Below are 17,195 nucleotides of genomic sequence, written 5' to 3'. Positions count from 1 at the left end.
GCTGCGGGCGGCGGGGCCGGGCCGCGGGCTCTTACATGGCGGAGGCCGCCGAGACGCGTCGCGCGGTTCCCGGCGCGCTCGCGGGGTCCTGCGCGATCCTCCTGCGCCGCCGTGCGCGGCCCCTCGGGCGGCCCGGGAAGGCGCCTGCGGGGCTCCGTCAGGCGCAGCCGTGTGCTCGCTGAGGTAAAACGCGCATCCTCCGTGCCCTGGAGACTTGCAGCCTAGCATGATACTGTATTTTTTTTTTTTTTTAACTAAAGCACACCTGAAATAGTTATTCACAAAACTTTTTTTTTTTTCCTCCAGTGACAACTCACAGGTTTTTCAGCCTTATGTGTTGCGAACTCGCCGGAACAGTACAACAGTTATGAGCCGTCACAGTATGGTAAGGAATCTTAAGCATGTTTTTGCTTACACCTAACAAAAACTAATTGACTTGGAGAAATGAAGTTAAACTTGGTTTTTGTTTGCACTGAACATCCTAGCAAGCTTCCAGACCACAGAATGTCGTGTATTTTTTCCACCTGTAACCRCAATTTGCATATAAAATAAGCTTGTGTATTAAATGTATATCCCCAAGAAGGGAAAAATGGCTGAAGCTACTTTAGAATCCTAGTATTAAGTACAATCTTAAACTTAATGTGCAACCTGAGCATGGGTTGGAAGAGAAAACTTCTGTCACAATTGAAAGTCTTGAATGGTTGCTTTAATTTTTAGTTAAAATGTAAAAGAGGGAGTCACAAATTTCYTTTAAACAGGTTTTTTGACAGACACGCTCTCTTTTTGCAAAAAGCTGAACGCTAGACATCAGAGCATCATATGATGAAGAGTAGTTTATATGCTGGGTGATACTCTTGCCCCTATTCTATAAGTCTGTTAGCATATAGTACTGCAGTTACTTAACTTCTTRGAGATGTTGCATTTCTCTTTTTCTCTCTTTCCTTATTGTCARCTCAGAGACCTCTCTGCTCTTTCCCACTAATTTTTTTATTTCTCATCTAAGGATAGTGAAGATTAAGCTTTGCTTCTCAAAACYTGTAGAACATAAAGTCCTGGAAGACAGAGAAGCAACATGCATTCTATTTTATTCAGAAAAAGTGGAATAGAATTTTAGTTCTAAGTCTTTTGTTACAGTATTTCTTAAAAATAAGTTTCCAAAATTTTAGAACTCAAAGCAGTAGATGTTGCAATAGACAAATTACATTTTGAGTGGGGAGCATTAGCCTATTTGTATATGGCAGTAGCCAAAGTTCTAGAGRGATTAGATGCATAAAATACTATGCTATTGCAAAAGTAAAGTTTTAGGGAATGCTTTTCAAGATGAAGCTGAGACACTGAGATCTTTCTTCTTTTCTATAAGCCAGCTGGTTGGATAAATTAATACTGGAGTCTGTCTTATTCTTGGCATTAGAGAGTTAAATTACATAACATTCTTACTTAGTTTCATTCGTAATACCTCACTTTTCTTAATGGCATACATAGCTATTCTTGCATTTGAGGTACTAAGCAGTGTCTGCTTGTAAGTCTGAGATCTGTGCCGCTTGCTGAGTGATGGAACGAATTTGTAAGTAGTAGGACTAGTCTTTTCTCTTGCAGATCAGTGTTTTCTTGTTGCAACATTGATTCATCCACATGTAGTTGTACAGCTCAGTTTTATTACATTCTTGGTGAATTAAGACTGATAATAAATAGGATGTGTGCAAGCCATTGATTTATGTGATTTAAACATGGCAGCTGTCATTTTTTTCAGTTGCTGTCATCATCACCTATTCGTATTCCTAGTAGCAGACTTCATCAGATCAGAAGGGTGAGTATAGTTTTTAACTGTATATTTTAGTAACAGGATGATAAGTGCTTCAGTATTTACATAAATGCTTCTATAATGGGAATTCCTGTCATATTAATTCTTTTTCAGCTCTGTTTCCTTTAGTAGTTGAAAAACTCAGTTCCAGCATGGAAGTGTACTTGCAATGCTTGTCATTTTTAAGCTTCATTGCATTTTTAAAGTGTTCTTTTTTCTTAAAGAGAAATGRTGAGTGGGCTGGTATCAGTCTCTTCTTTCTGGAGTGCTCCTACTGTTCAAATTTCAATTCTAAAGGCAAATTGTTGAACCAGAGGTGTTACTCTAAGTACATTTGAACCATATGTTGTGGAGAAACTTAAAACATCTATCTTCTGCAGGAGGAAGGAGTGGATTTAATGAACAGGGAAACAGCACATGAAAGGTGAGTGTTATTRAAACAAGATGATGAAGTAGCCAGAGTTATCCTCTTTGTAGCTACTGATGAGATCTTTTTTTTGTTTGTTTTCTAGGGAAGTGCAAACAGCAATGCAGATAAGCCAGTCATGGGAGGAAAGCTTGAGCCTGGTAATCTCTTTATAGATGTTTCATTTTTAATTCCACTTCTACACTCAACTGATGAATTTAAGGGAAGGAGAGGAAGTAACTGTGGAAATAATTTAAGAAAGTCTTAAGGTCATCTGGTTTAGCTCTTTTGTGCATTTGGCCTAATAACTTTCCATCAGAAAGCTGTGGCTTGGATTCTATGGTAACATCCTGTGTCACTGTTAAGTTTGAAACTTTTGTATTTACAGAGCGACAATGACTTGGACAAGTCTGAGAAATCTTCCTCCCCAAAGAGAATAGACTTCATCCCTGTTTCGCCTGCACCTTCACCTACAAGAGGAATAGGAAAGGTAGGATAAATGAAATACCAAAAGGAGAACGCATTTTAGAATTTTAGATTAAGGTAAACTGTGAAGACAGGTGAAACTTGACAAATTGTTTGACATTATATTAAAAAAAAAAAAACTTAACAACTAGAAGTTCACGTTTTCTTGGCTTTTAACACTCGGTTGCTTTTTGCCTTAGAGCCTGCAGAGTTTAAGCACTGTGCTAGTTCTTCTGCCACATTCAGTGTTTGCTGCTTTTTGTGTGGTGTTTGGGAGGTTTAGGGTTCTGGTTCTAAAGTCACTATAGTGATCAGATAAGGACATGAATTGCGTAAGTTGAGGCGATGCTGTGGAAGAAGCATTAAGATCTGAATGTACCACATGTGGAGAGAAGAGAATAGGTAAAGATGAGAAGCTGCAGACCTGTATGATGACAATGTGTCCATTGGATATGGAAAGGAGGGCATAAAGTTGCCATAAAAAAAGACTCTGTTCAAATTTGGGCTGGAGACTGGCAGATGCTGGAAAACAGAAAGTGGACTTCAGATAAAGATCTTCTGTTACTTTTTTCATTTACGACTGGAGAACTGAAATGTAGCGCAGAGAAACTGGCAACTGTGTTTGAAGACAGTCGTCTTGACCTTGTTTTCATGCTCTCTTGTGGTTCTCCTTTTGTAGTGCTACTATATCATTGCGTGGCTCTACCAGTATTTGTGTTGATGCATAGAGCAGCCACATGTTAGTGCTGGGTAAATCCGATCCTGGTGTARTGCTGTAATGTTGGGAGCTGGCCCTGCGCCTTTAGAATTGCAACTGTAAAGCAGCAGTAGAAAACTTCAYATAAATGTTTTTGTACTTAGCTATGAGCGTTCATGGGCTAAGCTCAAATTGGTTTCAGGAACACAGAGTTAAATATTCTGTTCTACTCTGGTAGATCGTGTTAAACTTTCGGATCAGACATATTCTGAGTAAACTTTGCTTCTTTGTTTAACAGGCATCTTGTAAAAAAAAAAAAAAAAAAAAAAAGTCCTGGGTACAGTACTACTACTCTTAAATGTAACGGGAAGAACTGCAACAGCAGTTTTATTTAGAAAACGGTGTCTATTTCAACTTCTGTTTTCATGGGGTTTTGAATTTAAGGTTAGTGTGAGCAGTATTGCTTTAGCCAATGTATTTCTGTAAGTTCAGTTTTAATGCCTCTAAGATTGTGTTTGATCATCTCTGCCTTATTTTGTTACTAGGTTTTCTTTAATTGGGGATGTTTTGAAGGGGTGRGAAGGGAACACTAGAGTATTTAAAAGGGAATTCTGAAGCATCTTCATGTGACTCTTTCTGCAGCAATGTTTTTCACCATCATTGCAAATGTTTGTGAGTAGCAATGGTTTACCTCCAAGTCCTATTCCCAGTCCAACAAGGCGATTCTCTAGGTAAGTAACTTCTCAAAGTAACAGGAATTCATTGGCTTGAATTGCTGAATTCCCCTGATGTTCAGGCATTAAAAGAGATTTCACTTTATCAAAGTTGAAGTATTGCCACACGAAAATGCTCTGAAAGTTCAAACTTTACCAATGGTAACTTCCTGTGGATGTTCCTTAATAGTCTGTGTCAACTTTAAAATAGRCTTTTGGGAAATTCCTGGGTGTTTCAGGTATAACATGCTGACAAATTGCATGAAGTTTATTAATATTATATCAATATTATATCCAATTTAGAAATGGATTTAAGTGAGAATGTGATGTGCTGTGCAGAAGACTAGAAAGTCTACTACACATTTGTACAGCAGACAGTCTGCTCTCATAGGCAACACTTCCTTGTTTATCTACRTATTCAGATTCGCTAACATTTCAGTTGTATCAGAATAGTTTTAAAGAGCATTTCATGTGATCGATTGTGTTGATTTGATATTAGGTATGATGTTCAAATTTGGAAGCTTTACAGACCTTAATATCTCTTTAGCAGGAGGAGTCAAAGTCCAATCAACTGTATCAGGCCCAGTGTTCTTGGCCCCATTAAAAGAAAAGGTATGTGTATTCACGTTATCAGATGTTTTAACATGGACATAGTTTTGCAGCTAAATGTTTTCTCTCTTCCTTGTTTTTGTATTGTCTCACAAATACAATGCACTTGCATCCATGATGAACTGGAATTCGCTGATCCAAACTTCCAGATATAAAGTAGCTAGTTTAAAATATAAGAATAAAAAACTTTAAAAGCAGCTACTRCTTAAGAGGCACACTTTAATCCATTTAAAATTAAATGTTTATGAATGTTTGTAAGCTGTGAAATTCTGAAGAGTATCACTGTACRGTGCACACCCTTCAGATCATTCTAGGAATGTTGCTTATCATGCAATGTCTTCTAAACTTAGTACCAAATGTTTGTTTTTACTCTGAAAGTTCAGAAGGTGAGTGTTTGAGAATTAGAGAAATGGAATAGATCAGTGTTCTTTCCTCTTGGAGGGGGAAAAGTGCATTCCTTCCTGGAAGCATTCAGTGTTAAGAATATTCAAAATACGTTCTAGAACAAGTCTTCATAATAGAATTGTAAGATATTTGCAAACATGCCTCTAACGATGCCTTTTTTTTTTCCCCCTACTCAAGCATTCTAGACTGGACCAAAAGCATGTTCTTTTATTTTACAAGATGTACATTTATGGTTTAGCCTTCGAGAAAAGTTACTGGGTGGTTTATTTTTTCTTAAGTCTGACTGCTTGTCTTGTTAAGTAACATTGTCCAATGTATATTGGATTGATAGGAAGAAAGACGGCTTTTTGGAGATGTCACTTCTATCTTGGCTGTTATTATTCTGTGAATTTTAGAGGCATTAGAAATTGGACAAAAGTGTATCAAACTCAATGATCAATAGGGAACAGATATTCATATTCTGACATTTTATTTAAAACGTTTTACAACAGACTTCATACAGGTTATATTAAAAACAGTACAGATAAAGGGCAGGCTTTCTTTATCCTATGCTTGTGCTCTTGTGGGACATCTTTTACAAAGTGGAGGTATGAGTTTGCCTTTTTTACTTGATGTACMAATTTTCAAAATGTTACCTAATTTTAAAACATCTAATCCATTTAAATGAACCTAACTTCATTTTCCAAACACACAACCCTGTTATTTCCTCAATTTTAGCAGCAACTTCATGGTTCATATTCTACGAATTTTACATGGTAACAAATTGAAATAATGTGGAGGGAAGAAAACATAATGTATTTAAGAGCATTTCATTGCTATAGAGAATTAATACTAGTAGAATGTGCAGTGCTTTGTAGCAGCGCAACTTTGTCTTTTGTGCAAGACTAAGTACTTCATATCTTTTTTTTTTTTTTCCCCCTCCCCATTGCGCCTGGTGGAAGCCATCATTCCTTCCCTTCAAAGAAGGGAATGTATCCTTGCATGCTACAGGAAATAAATTTGGGGAGGTCGTCAGTCTTGTATAAAACGAGTGGTAGYGTAATTCTCTTTCATAAAATGTTAATATATACTGTTTTACTATAATGCTTAACCTTCATCAGTTTTTAAACTGACACCACAACTGCTGCRAAGTATAGGTAAAAAGCCAGGAAAATTATTTCCATTTGATTAATTTTCAGTCTGACGACAAAAAAAAAGAAAATCCTCTCAGCTACAGTATATTTATGTTTTAATCTTATTCTTGGTGAGTTCATGATGTATTGTACAGAAGCTAATAAGAAGCTAGCTCATTTTCAGGGCAGGTTATACAAAACAGATTAGATGAATTCTCYCACTTTTAATGTCAGTAAATGATTACAGGTATAAAGAAAGTTTGATCCRTGATGAATAAATACAAATGCATACACATGTTAAATCTTTATATTCAGCTTTTWTGCAAAACTGTACGTGCACATGAGTATTTGCTGTATTCAGGGTGAAGTTGTGTACAAAGCTGATGTTTCTATTTTCAAATTAATCATCACTAAGAATTTTAATTTCCATGTTTTGTCTTATGTCATTTGTCTTAGCTCAGCTGCTGCTTAAATTTAAGTCACGGTAATTAGTTTGCTTTAGATCATATTGTCTGGTTGTACTCTAAGTAGCAAGTGCCTGTTTTTTTGACTGAGACTATTTTAGTCCCTCAGATACTGCTGAAGCAATAGTTAAATTAAGGATGGACTGGATGATGAAACAGCTAGCATCAAGTTAACATGCCTTACCCAAGTGCTCAGTTGGCTGAACCAGAGACCTTATAATATTACAAATGCAGCCTTGCTCTGTTATGGACAAACATCTCTCTTAAAGTAGACAAATATCAAATGGACATTCCAGAGACCAAGTGAATTTGACTATTTGCACTATTTTCCTTAGGTGAAATGGAAACTGAAAGTCAGCCAAAGAGACTTTTTCAAGGAACAACCAACATGCTTTCTCCAGATGTTACACATCTGACAGATCTCAGTTCATGGTAAAATATTTTATATGCCCTGCAATGCCAAAACAGAGAATGTAGATCTGTCACAAGCTTTCTTGTTTTTCCAGAAATAATTTTTGTGTATAGCTTGCATGTACACTTTACTAGGAACTACTGTTGTGATCATGTAGTGTAACAATGTTCCTGCTTGTTTGATCAGTTCCTCCTGAGCAGACTCTAGCCTAGATTTTGTGTCAGAACTTACATACTGAATAATTGGTTCATAAGCAAAGTTACTTTGCGTAAAAGATGCCTCATCATTTCAGTGTGTTGTAGGCAGTGGTCATATAGTATCTGTGGCACTTGCCTGAATATTTAGAAAATGTGTTATTCTGTGTGAATGGTTGATGCAGTCACATAGTTCTTGATACATTTAAGATTTTTAGTGTTATACACTGTCTCCTTGTTGTAAACCATAAAAAGCTGGCTTCTTTGTGTCAAAAGAAGTCAGATAAAGTATTCTAAAATATCAACACTGTATACCATAATTTCAGCTAACCTACAGAATTGGAACCCCCTAGAAATGTTTTTTCCATATTGCTTCCGGCTAAATTATGAAGTATCAATTTACATGTCCTCTGGAATGATATACAACAAGACTTCAAAATCCAACCAGAAGAATTCTTTGTATACAAAGGAAAAACACATTTCAGTATTTTGCTTTGAATAATGTAATATTAAAGAACAAGCTTGCCAATTAATGACATCTCTGCTGCATTGCTGAGTAGATTCTTGTTATTCCTTTCCTATAACCTTTTACGGTTCTGCTCTCATTAGTTATCACCTCTTTTCTATAACTGGTTAAAGTTAGAGTCTTAGTTTATTCTGCATGTTAAAAAAAAAAATCATTCTGCTCCTCATTCCCTTAAGGAGCATGAACGTATATATAACATGCTACAAAAAACAAGGAGTCTTCAGGGCTGCCAGTCTTGYAGTAAAGACTGAGTGGTAGTATATGTCTCCTACATCTCTTCTACAATGGAGAAAGTGCATTAACTTTATTAACTTTGTATACAAAGCCGTAGTGCCCATGTTACTAAATAACCATTTTTCTTTTTCCCCAGCCTGTCTTCAGATATTCTTGATGGGAGTAGCAGCAGTGTTGGCTCTTCCTCTGATTCACTGACTAAAGGCAGCATAACCACAGAGTCTCCAGTAACRTGCTCAAACTCATGCTCTTCATTCATCTTGATGGATGATCTCTCACCTAAGTGACTTAATCAGTTCTGAGTCAGTGTTTGGCTGTGCTGTTTCCTTACTGTACACTTGTACAGAGAAACGAACTCGGATCCTTGAACCATTAACACGAGGATTAATATTAAATGGAAAAATTATTGTAACTGTAATCCTTGGCAACTTTCCAGTGATTTTGGTTTATCCATTTAATGGACATGTTAGACCATATTAATGTCTGGTTTTGCGGATTTATTTTATAAGCAAGATGTCTGCTCAGATTATACTAACTTTTTTGCTTTCAAGAACTTGCATACACTTTTTGATTCCAAGATAGGTGTCTACCTATTAGTGTTGCAGTTTTTAGAAAAATACTTCTATCACTAYTGTGGTCACTATGTCTAGGGAAATAATGTGGTTCAGAAGGATTTGAAAATATTAACTTATTCTCTGGCACTTCTACCATTAAGTAAAACTATTCTATTTGCTTTTCTTTTTCTTTTTTTTTTCCCCCCTCCAATAACTAGCCTCAAATTCTCTTGCAGAAGGGAAAAAAATTGATTTTTTTTCCTTTTTTACCTAGTGCTACTAGTCATTTCTTTTAATAGAGAAGACCACTCTGGGTCTGGAAATCTCTCTATTGCATTTTAAAAAAAATAGTGACTGGTACTTCTGCCATCAGTTGAAGAAATAACAATACTCTATGAACGTGATTAAAATAGCTGCATAGTTCTCTCTCCAGACCCTTCATCCTACAGATTATATGGAATATGGTCAATTTTCAGAAGCATTTGGCCAAGGAAAATTAATCCATGCCTCAATCTAAGACATACAGTGCAAATAACTAAGTTATTGAAACTACTGTGTAGGAGAACATGTATGGCACCATCAATGTCTCCTGTGGCATTGAGGTCATAGGTATTTTTGTGCCTTAGGGGACATTGTTACAAAATTATGGAATGTAAACCTGCGGGGTGGGTGGGAAAAGTCCTTTGTGTACAGCTTGTTTATAGAGTGCTTACCAGAATCTGTCGTCAGTGCTGCTTTCCTTAGTGTTTCTCTCCAAGGTGTACGCTCCGTTGCGAGGTGCTGTGGGCGGCCCCCACCACGCTGTGAGACGGCAGCCTTATAATACCTTCCGAAGCTGCTGTGTACAGCGTTTATGCCTTTGTCATGAGCAGGGCGAGCAACTAAATGAACATTTGGTTTCTAAGGAAAGACTTTGAAGTTTGGATTGCATACTAGCTCTGCAAATTGTTTGRCTAAGGAGTTACATTTGAGCTATGAGTAGTCTTGATACAGTACCTTGGTCAGTCTAAGGTAAGACAATAGATATTTTACTTTTTAAAAAGACTTAATGGGGCAAAATAAATCCGTTTGTAATCTACTGTGTTATGCTATTTATTATTTATAACTATGTAAAAAGTCTGTGGTGATGAATTATAGTATTTTTTTATGATTGAATAAGTTTTTTATGTTCAGTAATTGCTGGCTGGTTTGTATTTAATACGCAACATTGTCTGCCAGAATCATAAGCTTCCATTTTTGAATGTTTGTAAGTAACATAAATGCTTTTGTTATCTAAAAGTACAACTTCTGATCCTTTTTGAAAGAAAATAGCACTGAATTTAAAGTAAGATTATGTGCTTTAAAAGTGAGCACAGTCTCTGGCAATACTGTCTGGCTAAAGAGGGGAGGGGGCGAACCGTAGGATTTTTTTCTGTTCTGAAAAAGCTGTTTAGTTTCCAGAAGACATGTACATACAATATTATTTTTTAAAGTGTTTCCATTACATTGTAAGAAGTACCATAATGGGCCAACAGTGGCACTTTCATGTGTATTATCATTTTCTTCTGTGGAGCATTGGTTCCACACCTCAAATAAATGTGCATATTGTAAAAATACTGTCCATTGGTGCCATTTTTAAATGAGCTCTACAATATTGAATGTTAATTTTATTTGTATATGCACAGTGCTATTTCTTGAATTTTTGATGTCTTAAATTGCTTAATTTTTTTATTCATGCTTGTATTTTCTCTGCCTCCTTGATGCTAAAAGAAGGCTGCTTTTACATTTGCAAAGTACTGATAAATGGTCTGTGATAAAATTCAACTTATTTGTGCCCCAGTTTCATTATACCATGCGTCTATTGGTACTGAGAGTTAGAAATCTGAACCGGGGTGGCAGAAGGGGCCGACCTATTGCATGCTTTCTTAAAACTGAGAAGAGCATAGTTCTTATTTTTGGCTGACTTACCTGTACAATTGATGTATTCCAGATTTGTTTGTCAGTGGAGAGTCTTATATAAGTGCTGGCCTTTGTAAACATTAGACTGTAAGCTTCATAAAGCAAACGCACAACTATCACTCTTGTTACAGCATTTTTTTAATGTTCTGACTAGTCTTCACACTTCAGAAGACATTGCTCTTTTATAAAAAAAAWATATATATATATATATGTACACGCTGTGTCTGTTGTTTCAGAATGAATGTCCTTGTGTAATTGTAATAGGTCCCATTTAGGACTGAAATCTTTCACACAGCTTGTAAGTTCACGTGTTCATTTTAAAACTGGACACACAAAGTTTTCTAATATTCTAACAGCTGGTGTTTGCACTTAACTGCGTGTGAGTTGCTGCCGCTTACAGAGGCGATCTTTATTGCAGTGTAAAGGTTAGTGCAGCACGCTCTGACTAAAACCAACTAAAAGTTGCGTCTTCTGGATTTATTAACTGCCCTTGCTGTAGTGAATTAGATACTGGTTTGGGGAAGAACACCAGCTGGTGCTGGTAGCCAGCTTTAATAGATAACCACAGACACTTTGAATGCAGTCTCTGGGGGCTTTCTGTTTGTTTTTAACTTCACCAGACTTATTTGTACTGAATTGCCATGATGGGTGTCTGAGAATTTCTCCTTCTCCCTCCCCCCCCCCTTTTTTTTCTTTTTGGAAGTTAGGGGCTACTCAAAGCATATTTGCTGAGAATTGCTGAGAAACCCCAGAGATGGCTTACCATTGGTACAGCGACTATTGAGAAGAAAAAAATACTTGCAAATAACCAGTGTAATTCAAGCAGCATTTTACATAGACTATTTTTAGTACGTTAATTAGTACAGTATTACGTTGTCAGTCTTTGTATGGCTCATTGACTGGCACTGCCTTTAGATTATTACTGGAAGCATAACGAACCCTCATTTAGCAAGCTTAAAATGCTGGCAGGATTTTATCGGTGGTTTAGAAAACCAAAAAAAAAAAGTGCATGTCAGCTGTAGAATTCTTCATGTTTTGATAATATCAAGTGTTCCGAATCAGGAAATGGATCCCAGTGTGCATGTTTCATTCTAATTCATTGAATTTCAAATTGGGGATCATGGGCCCAGAAAAAGCCTCTATTTAAGAGGCTGTTTTTCTGACTGTGTGTGATTAAATATGTTCTCTTACAAAGAAAGTAATTAAACTGTCAGTGGGTGAGGAGGTAAATCTGAGTCCTGCAGACTTTATTGGGAAGCTCAGTCTTGAAATGCACAAGGAAAAATAAAATGTGTATAGAAACAGTGAGGTGGAAATTTTTAAAATCATGATAAAAGTAAAGTACTCAACATCTCTAAATGCTAGAAACATTTTAAATGTAAAGCTTCAATCTGGCAGATTTATCTGGACAGAACTATGTTGCAGGCTGTATGCAGAAGTTGACTTGAACTTAGGCGGGTTTGGGACTCTCTTACTGTGTTTGTGTGCCAGAATTGACTAGTCTTGGGAACTTTTCTAATTGTCCACGTTCTTATCTGTAGACCTTACTAATCTATTGTGTGATGACAAAGATGTGAATTTGTTTTTCCTGGAGCAATTTCATCTGCATATAATCTTCCTGGTAACTTCATAATAAAAAAAGCTTTGCGTTAATTTTGGTTCAAATATTTCATGAAGTCATAGGACTGTTTCATTTGCTTTTTTGGAGCAAAGGCCAAGAAATATTTCTGCAGCTATACAAACTGCCTCTTGTATTCCAAGGCTATTATATAAATGGCAACAGTCCACAGTAAGTGCAGAGAGACTTGCCTACCATTCAATATTTTAGTCTCTCTCCAAATTACTTAAATAATCCTTAGCCAATCTGGTGATTGCTGTAAGGTGGGTCATTGAAGGTACCACATGACTCTGAGCAGCTGAAAGACCCAGTACCTAGCTCCTTTGAATACAAATTGGAATTTTAGCCTTGAATGTAGACTTCACTCCCCCAACTAACTTTCAACTCAAAAACGCATTTTTTCGGCAGCTGAGAGAGCCTCAGGAGGGCATGGCCTATTCAGACTTCTAGAAAAAAGCTCGTCGGCAAGTCTAGGACTGTTTGCTCAATCCATCCCCAAAAGAAAAAGCCACATTTGCCAATCAAAAATGGGAGTCACAGTTGCCCAAGTTTCGGAGCCGTCTTTGGAGAGGGCAGGGAGCTGGCGGCTGGATTTCCTTAAGGACTCCAGTTACCTACCTCCCTGCAAGGACCTTTGCCTTCAGGCTAAAATCAAAAGTGGATGTTGTTTTAGGACAGGTCTGTTTTCTTAAGGAGTGAATAAGCTGCAGTGCTGGTTTAAGCATAACAGCCTGGATTTACTTCCTGCTGCAAGTAAAGAGTCTTCGTGTAAGTGGATTATAATGACTGGGGCTGCTGGCTTGTCACTACCATTCCCATAAAGGCAACTGCTCACAACTTCCACTTTTAACTTGCACATATACCTCAAGGCTCTCCTTTTATTAGTGCACTGGGCGCTTAACGGAAGTCTCTTGTTTCAATCCAAACCATTTTGCATTAAAGCTGCTTTTTATTACTTGCTTTTAGATCTGGAAGCCTTTTGATATGGGGCCTTTTGGGCCTCGGTTTTGAGTCTTGACTCTGATTAGCACGCCTGGGCCAATATTGTCTTTTCAAACCTGGAACAATTTGTTTTGCTCTTAAATTCTAAAAGTTTGGAAATGCRGAGTAGGTACGTTCTTGCATTCAGCAAAGAATGCATGCTAGTTTTAGTGATCATTAAAGACTGTAAAGTTCTTTTTTTAAAAAAAGCTGAAAACAGAACAAAGAAACACCTATTTTTAGCATGCTGATTTTATACCAGACTCCTCTTTTTTTTAATGTAGGAAATAATCTTTTGAATATATCCTTAGTAACATAGCAACACAACCTAATAGGTTCCCGTTTCCCCCCCACACACACATTTTTCCTTACTGTAAAGTAAGAACTTATTGCTGAATGACCACAAGTTTTGCTCATTTGTAACAGAGGGCATGACCTGTTTCAGGTCTCTGAATAACGGTTTGTAGTAACGATCCCCCATGATTCGACAGAGCCACTAATGACACCAAGCTGTCTGGCACGTCCTTTCTCTCCAAAAAGCATCATTTTAGACTGTAATAATGACACCTTTAATCTCCCTTAGATTATTTCTGAGGGCCATGAGATTTTACCTTTATAGAAACGGAAATGATTACCTGCTGGTAATAACTATGAGTTGACTGTCTTACTATAAGTAACAGATGTGGTAAAGTCCTATCAGACTTCATGGACTCTTATGTATTTCTTATTTTGGGGTATAACAGAGTTTGGGGCTTTTGATTATTTTTCAGATAACGCCATGTTGTTCTTCTGGAAGAATTATCCATTGTGTTTTAATTCTGCAAGGCATTTGGATATGGTTTATGCCGAACTCTATAAAAGTAACTCATATTTAACAACATGAGTCAAATGAATCTTGGAGACAATGACATGCACTTGTTTTTTCAGCCGCTGCCTGTGTTGACTCTTGCGTTGCCTGAACAAATGTCCTGCAGTCAGCCACAGCCGCCACCACTCGTTAACTTTCCCCACAGTTAAAAGAGTTGGCAAAAGCGCCAGGCTATTATTTGTGTTGGGGTAGTTTATAGCTGAGATTACGAAAACCCTATTGTGCTAGAACAAAAAGATTTTCCTTGCCCCAAATCATTTGCAATTTAAATTTGTCACAAGAACTACGGTGGTTTATCGATGCATTGGGTGGTCAACAATTTTTCAGTATGAAAAAAAGAAAGTTGGGCACAAATACACAGGTAGGAAGGGGGTGGTATCACAAAGCAGAGACCTAAGGAGAACCAAGAAAGTAACCAAAATCAGCTAGTCTGGAATCCAAATCTAAGTGTTGTATCTGGCCTCTGACACGTCAAACCCTTTCCTCTCTGAGCTCCTAACATTTAGGGAAAATTCAGCTATAGCCTTGAGCCCCACAGCTTAATCTCAACTCTAATTCAGCGTCGATACTTCTACTTAAGGTCAGAACCTCTAAAAATTTGGAAGAAAAATAAATGTGAAAGGGAAAGCTAGAATAAAAATGCCTCTGTGCGTGTGATGTATGAGTACTGGTTTGAAAAATGACACAAAGAACAAAGTATAGTGAGTTGGGACAAATGTGCTTTAAATAAGAGTTGAGGATGTGCTACGTCCAGTACATGTAACATCTTGTTCGTGTGCAAGAACAGGCTGTGAAAGAAACAGCTTGCTTTGTGTGGGAGAAGCAACATCAAAGAGCTTGAAAGAGCTAGTACTGTAATAGGAAACATTTGCCGCTCGAGGACTGTTATTGCTGCTGGTCACTTTTTTTTCCTCCTGTGTTGAAGCCCAGCAGCGTGAGCAATCAAGGCAGCCTGGGTAGGGTGGGCCGGGTTACAGCTCTCGGAGCAGGATCAAACGCACATTTGGAAGAGAGGTGGGGGACAAGGAGGGGTATGGAGGGCTAGCTGGATTTGCGTGTCTGCTTTTAACACCACCCCCCCCAGCTGGGATTGCATCTGCCTTGAAGATGAGAGTCATGTTTGTTGGCCAACTAAAGCAAGGCTCAACTTGCTGTCTCCAGGAACGCGACTGCCAGCTTCCTTTGAGCGACAACGCGTGTCCTAGGCACTGGTGGGCAAAACTTTCCATGGGGGAGAGGGGTGATGAGAGAGGAACCAAGCGTGTCAGGGATGTAGGAGCGGGACAGAAGTGTCCAGAGAGCATGCCACGGTGGGGGAGCGATGGACCTGCCTGGACAAGGGACTGTGGAGAGCTCGCTATGCTGGAGCAGAAAGGGGAAGTAGGACGGAGATGGCACAGCGGGGTGGGAGGCTGGGACGCTGCTTGGTGTGGAGGAAATGATGGTTTTCCTGTTAAGTATCATGGTTAGCTTGTTGCCAGTAAAAGGCCCGTGCTGAGGAAGAGGAGTTGTGGTACTGCTCTGCAGCCAGCGAGCCAGCCGTGCAACAGCCACATCATACAACTTGCGCTTATCGGGATTTCTCAGGTATTTTTCGGGGAGTATCTACAATTTTTTAGCCTTTCTTTGTATTAGCAGCAAGGGATTTGGTGCATATAGTACTTACCACCTAAGTGTCAGCACGCACTGCGTATAATCTGACTGTGTTCAGTGCCTTGGAGCAGAAGAAAGGAGAAGTTAATGGTTATCCGTATGACCACAGGATGGCGTATCATGGCTTGCAAAGCACAGAACGGTATTTAAGGAGCAGCGGTAATATCAGCTGCAGTGCATCTAAATTGTGACCATCCTGCAACTTCTATTGCTAAAAATTTCTGATGCTTTCTTTCTTTTCACTCTTCCTCTCGGAGTCAGTGATGGCTTTCCAGAGTCAGGCTTGGACTTCGTTATATTGATAATGTTAAAACTGACCAAAACAAAACAGGTGGAAGCTGTTTGAACGCAAGAATGATACAATCCTGTGCTGGAGAGACTTTGATCAAATCCACTGACAACCAGAAATGGATGAAAGGCCCTAGCCACAGAAAGAGAGCTTTTTAAAGATTATGGTGCATACTGGTTGTTTTCTCAGGCCTGTGAGGTCTTTTAGAAGCATGCTGTGGCATATTTAAGTTAGTTTTAGTCTTTTCCTGAAAGCCTGAGGCTGCGGTGTTCCCATCAAACCACGCGCGGGAAGGTTGTCTTTCTGCTCTTTCTCTGGGGGGGCATGTGCAGACCTGGATCTTGGAGAACTTGAAGCAGACTCAGCTCTGTACCCCSCAGTGCCAGGGGAACGTTGGCCCGTGCGGAGCCAGTGTCCGACCCCGTAGCCGTGCTCTGACACCGCGTCCAGGTGAGCACTTGGGTAAGGCTGGCTAGCACGTGTCTTGGGGTCTGCTGCTGCTTTTTGTCCAAATAACTGGGGATTATTTACGGAAAGCCAAAATGCAGAAAGGACCAAGCTCCAACCGTGAGCTGTGGGCCGGAGAGCCGCCCGCGGGGTTGCGGAGCAGGTCAGGCGGTCGGGAAGGGTCCGACCGCAGCCCTGCGGCCCCAGCCAGCCAGCGCGGAGGTGGGGGAAGGTGGGTGAGCCTGATCTTCATAAACTGCTTTGGGACCTCTCCGTGGCCAGTGCTGTAGGTGGGTTGAGCAGTATCAGTGCTGCCGTTGCCTGGAGTTCTGGTCTGGAGCCCGGATCGGCGACGGGCCCGGTTGTGACTGTGCTGCACGTAGTTTTGACTCGAGTTGGGAGCGGCTTCTCTGCTCGTTCATAGTTTGCCTTCTCCTTCGCACGTCTCCAGCAGGAAGTGCAGCTTCAGCAGGCATTGTGTGCTTCAGCAGCCTGCCAGCTGCCTCGCCGAGGCTAATTCACGATTCAAGTCACTCCTGATAAGTTTGCAAACAATGTGCAGTGATTTCTGAACTAGATAGCAACCGAGCTGAACTCCTCCGTTTCCAGCGTGTCAGCTGAACGGAGCCGTGCGTTTGCTCTGTAAAGCTCCTGGGTYGAACCTGGTCTGAGACTTAATCTTTTTGCTTCTGTGATGTTTCTTATATTTATCTCTTAAGGAATAATTTTAWATGAATATTGTCATAATAATTATTAAAACTCTCGAATGTGTATGTGAGACCACAGAGGGAGTAAATGATTAGCGTTGA

At 39.1% G+C, this 17,195-nt stretch overlaps 1 protein-coding gene and 1 non-coding gene across 3 annotated transcripts; both read left to right on the top strand.

The window, feature by feature from the left end:
• Positions 1-298: 298 nt before the first annotated feature.
• LOC112974085 (protein FAM122A-like) lies at positions 299-10,995 on the top strand. 2 transcript variants are annotated; one of them, XM_026082679.1, is made up of 9 exons: positions 299-385; positions 1,751-1,807; positions 2,182-2,225; positions 2,314-2,368; positions 2,596-2,697; positions 4,012-4,100; positions 4,630-4,694; positions 7,008-7,104; positions 8,175-10,995. In XM_026082679.1, the coding sequence occupies exons 1-9, from the start codon at positions 368-370 to the stop codon at positions 8,323-8,325; spliced, it is 678 nt and encodes a 225-aa protein (XP_025938464.1). In that variant the 5' UTR covers positions 299-367; the 3' UTR covers positions 8,326-10,995. The 2 variants fall into 2 exon arrangements, with proteins under 2 accessions (XP_025938464.1, XP_025938463.1); XM_026082678.1 differs by having other exon boundaries at positions 310-385; positions 4,633-4,694.
• LOC112974128 lies at positions 7,936-8,080 on the top strand. Its single transcript, XR_003256167.1, has one exon. It is a non-coding gene; the product is annotated as a small nucleolar RNA U109 (small nucleolar RNA).
• Positions 10,996-17,195: the final 6,200 nt, after the last annotated feature.

Source organism: Apteryx rowi, unplaced genomic scaffold, assembly GCF_003343035.1.
Source record: "Apteryx rowi isolate R43461 unplaced genomic scaffold, aptRow1 scaffold_59, whole genome shotgun sequence".
Taxonomy (NCBI): Eukaryota; Metazoa; Chordata; class Aves; order Apterygiformes; family Apterygidae; genus Apteryx; species Apteryx rowi.
This window is presented reverse-complemented; position numbering and strand designations above follow the sequence as displayed.